This window comes from Emiliania huxleyi, assembly GCF_000372725.1.
Source record: "Emiliania huxleyi CCMP1516 unplaced genomic scaffold EMIHUscaffold_3300, whole genome shotgun sequence".
Lineage (NCBI taxonomy): Eukaryota > Haptophyta > Isochrysidales > Noelaerhabdaceae > Emiliania > Emiliania huxleyi.
This window is the reverse complement of record NW_005199523.1, coordinates 1-2020: the sequence shown is the minus strand read 5'-3', so window position 1 is coordinate 2020 and position 2020 is coordinate 1. Positions and strand designations below refer to the sequence as shown.

General features: G+C 67.9%; 1 protein-coding gene across 1 annotated transcript; it reads right to left on the bottom strand.

The window, feature by feature from the left end:
* Positions 1-1024: 1024 nt before the first annotated feature.
* Positions 1025-1902, bottom strand: EMIHUDRAFT_471720 (hypothetical protein; the record flags this gene model as incomplete). The annotated part of the gene is made up of 2 exons (XM_005773673.1): positions 1025-1497; positions 1629-1902. 2 exons carry the CDS (start codon positions 1900-1902, stop codon positions 1223-1225), a joined length of 549 nt encoding a protein of 182 aa, XP_005773730.1. The 3' UTR covers positions 1025-1222.
* Positions 1903-2020: the final 118 nt, after the last annotated feature.

The following is a 2020-nucleotide window of genomic DNA, read 5'->3' as shown; positions in this document are numbered from 1 at the left end:
AGGGTCGTACCGCTCCACCGAGCTGAGGGCGCTGTCGTCGTCGTTCAAGCCGCCCACCGCATACAGCTTGCCGTCGAGCACCGCGACGGCGGCAGCGTCCCGCTCCACCGCCGTCGGCGCCACCGCCTCCCACGCATCCAGCGCCGGGTCGTACCGCTCCACCGAGCTGAGGGGGCCGTCGTCGTCGTTGTAGCCTCCCACAGCGTACAGCTTGCCGTCGAGCACCGCCACGGCGTGACCCTCGTGTGGCGTTGCCATCGGCGCCACCTCCTCCCACCCGTTCGTAGCAAAGTCGTACCGCTCCACCAGGTTGGAAGTTGCGCCGTCGGCCTCATCCTGGCCGCCCGCCGCGTAGAGCTTGCCATTGAGCATCGCCATGCGCGCCCTCAGGCGCCCCGACGGCATCGGCGCCGCAGCCTCCTCCTCCCACTCGTTCGTTGACGGGTCGTACCACTCCAGCGAGTTGATGCGCTCGTCGTTGCTGTCGTGGCCGCCGAACACGAGCAGGCGCTGCCTCTCGCGCCTCTTCAGCGTCTCCTTCCAGCCGCGGCGCCACGCGTGGCACGTCCCCTTGACGGCGTGCTCCTTGGTCGGCAGCTGGGCGAGGATGTGCGGGGCGAGGTCCGGCGAGAGGAGGACCTCGGAGAGGACCCACTCGGGCTGCTCCACGAGCCGAGCGGCGTGCTCCTCCGCCACGCGCAGCGCGGCGTCGCTCGCGCCCGCCTGCGCCTCGATGATGGCGCACAGCTGCTCTGGCGAGAGGCCCGCGACGCGGGCGCCGATGCGGTGGGAGGCCATCGGCCGGCGATTTTCTTTTTTAGGACGCCGCCCTTTTAGTGTTGGCGCCTTCCTATCTATCTATCAAAATCTTTCTTCCTCCGTTAAAACGGTTTTCGCTTTCTTATTGTAGTCCTCGACGAGAAGAAGCGAACGGGGGGGGGGGGGAGGCTCGGGGGGGGCTTCTCTGCATGGCTCGAGCATCCCACTCCCAGGATGCTCTCCGGCATCTCTAATCTCTTCGTTGAAAAAAACCATCTATAGATATTCGGAGGACGTCGGGGGGACCCCTCCTCTGGCGGCACACACCCCACATGCGCGCGTGACAGCCGCGGGACACACTCTCACCGCGAGCGACGAGCGGCACCGCTACACTGCATTTGTAGGCGTCCGGCCCCTCGGCACCCTGAAGACACATACCACACGCCCTTCCCGACCCTCCGAGTTAGTTGACGAGAAGACCACCCCCGGTGGCCTTGGAGACGTTGGAGGGGGCGGCTGCTGCCGCCGCCGCCTCCTCCGCCGCCGCCGCGACCGATGGTTCGCCTGCGCTGCCGGCGAAGCGAGCCTCGCGGCTCTCCCGCTGCTGCGCGCTCATCCAGCCGCTGATTGCGGTCGGATCCGACCGGACGGTTGGGCGGCCGACCACGCGCAAGCTGCAGACGGATCGCAGCTTGTCCAGAGACCACGACGAGCAGCCGCGCTCTGCGAGACACAAGCCTGTGGCGGGCGGCACGGCCGCACTCAGCGGCGCGGCCGCAGGCGGGCGGCGCACCGAGACCGGGCGGGCGGGCGGGCAGGGCGGCGGTGGCGGAGTCCTCGGGCGTCTCTACTCGGGTGCTGTCGCTCACCCTCGCACTCGCTTGCGCCGAGAATGTCGAGGAAGAGCACCACGTCGCCAAACACGCTCACCGAGTCGTTGTACTTGGCGAGCTCCTCTGCCGACGGCTCGCGCGGCTGTTGCGCCGACCACAACCCGTCGCCGTCCGGATCAGGAACGATGCCCTCGCCGTCGCCGTCGCCCTCGTCGCCGTGGTCAAACTCGGGAGGCGGACGAGTCGGCCGTCGAGGAAACTCGTCAAAAGTCCCCCGTTGTCCGCCGTCTGCCGCCGTCCCGCGTTTCATATTGGGTCGTCCTGGTTGCCTAGACCGCCCTCCGTCTCGGTTTGCCAGCCTTCCCGTTTGACGGTCGCCCGAATACCGGCTTTCCCCTTTGGTTCTTGGTAGGTGAAATCCCCGTCGC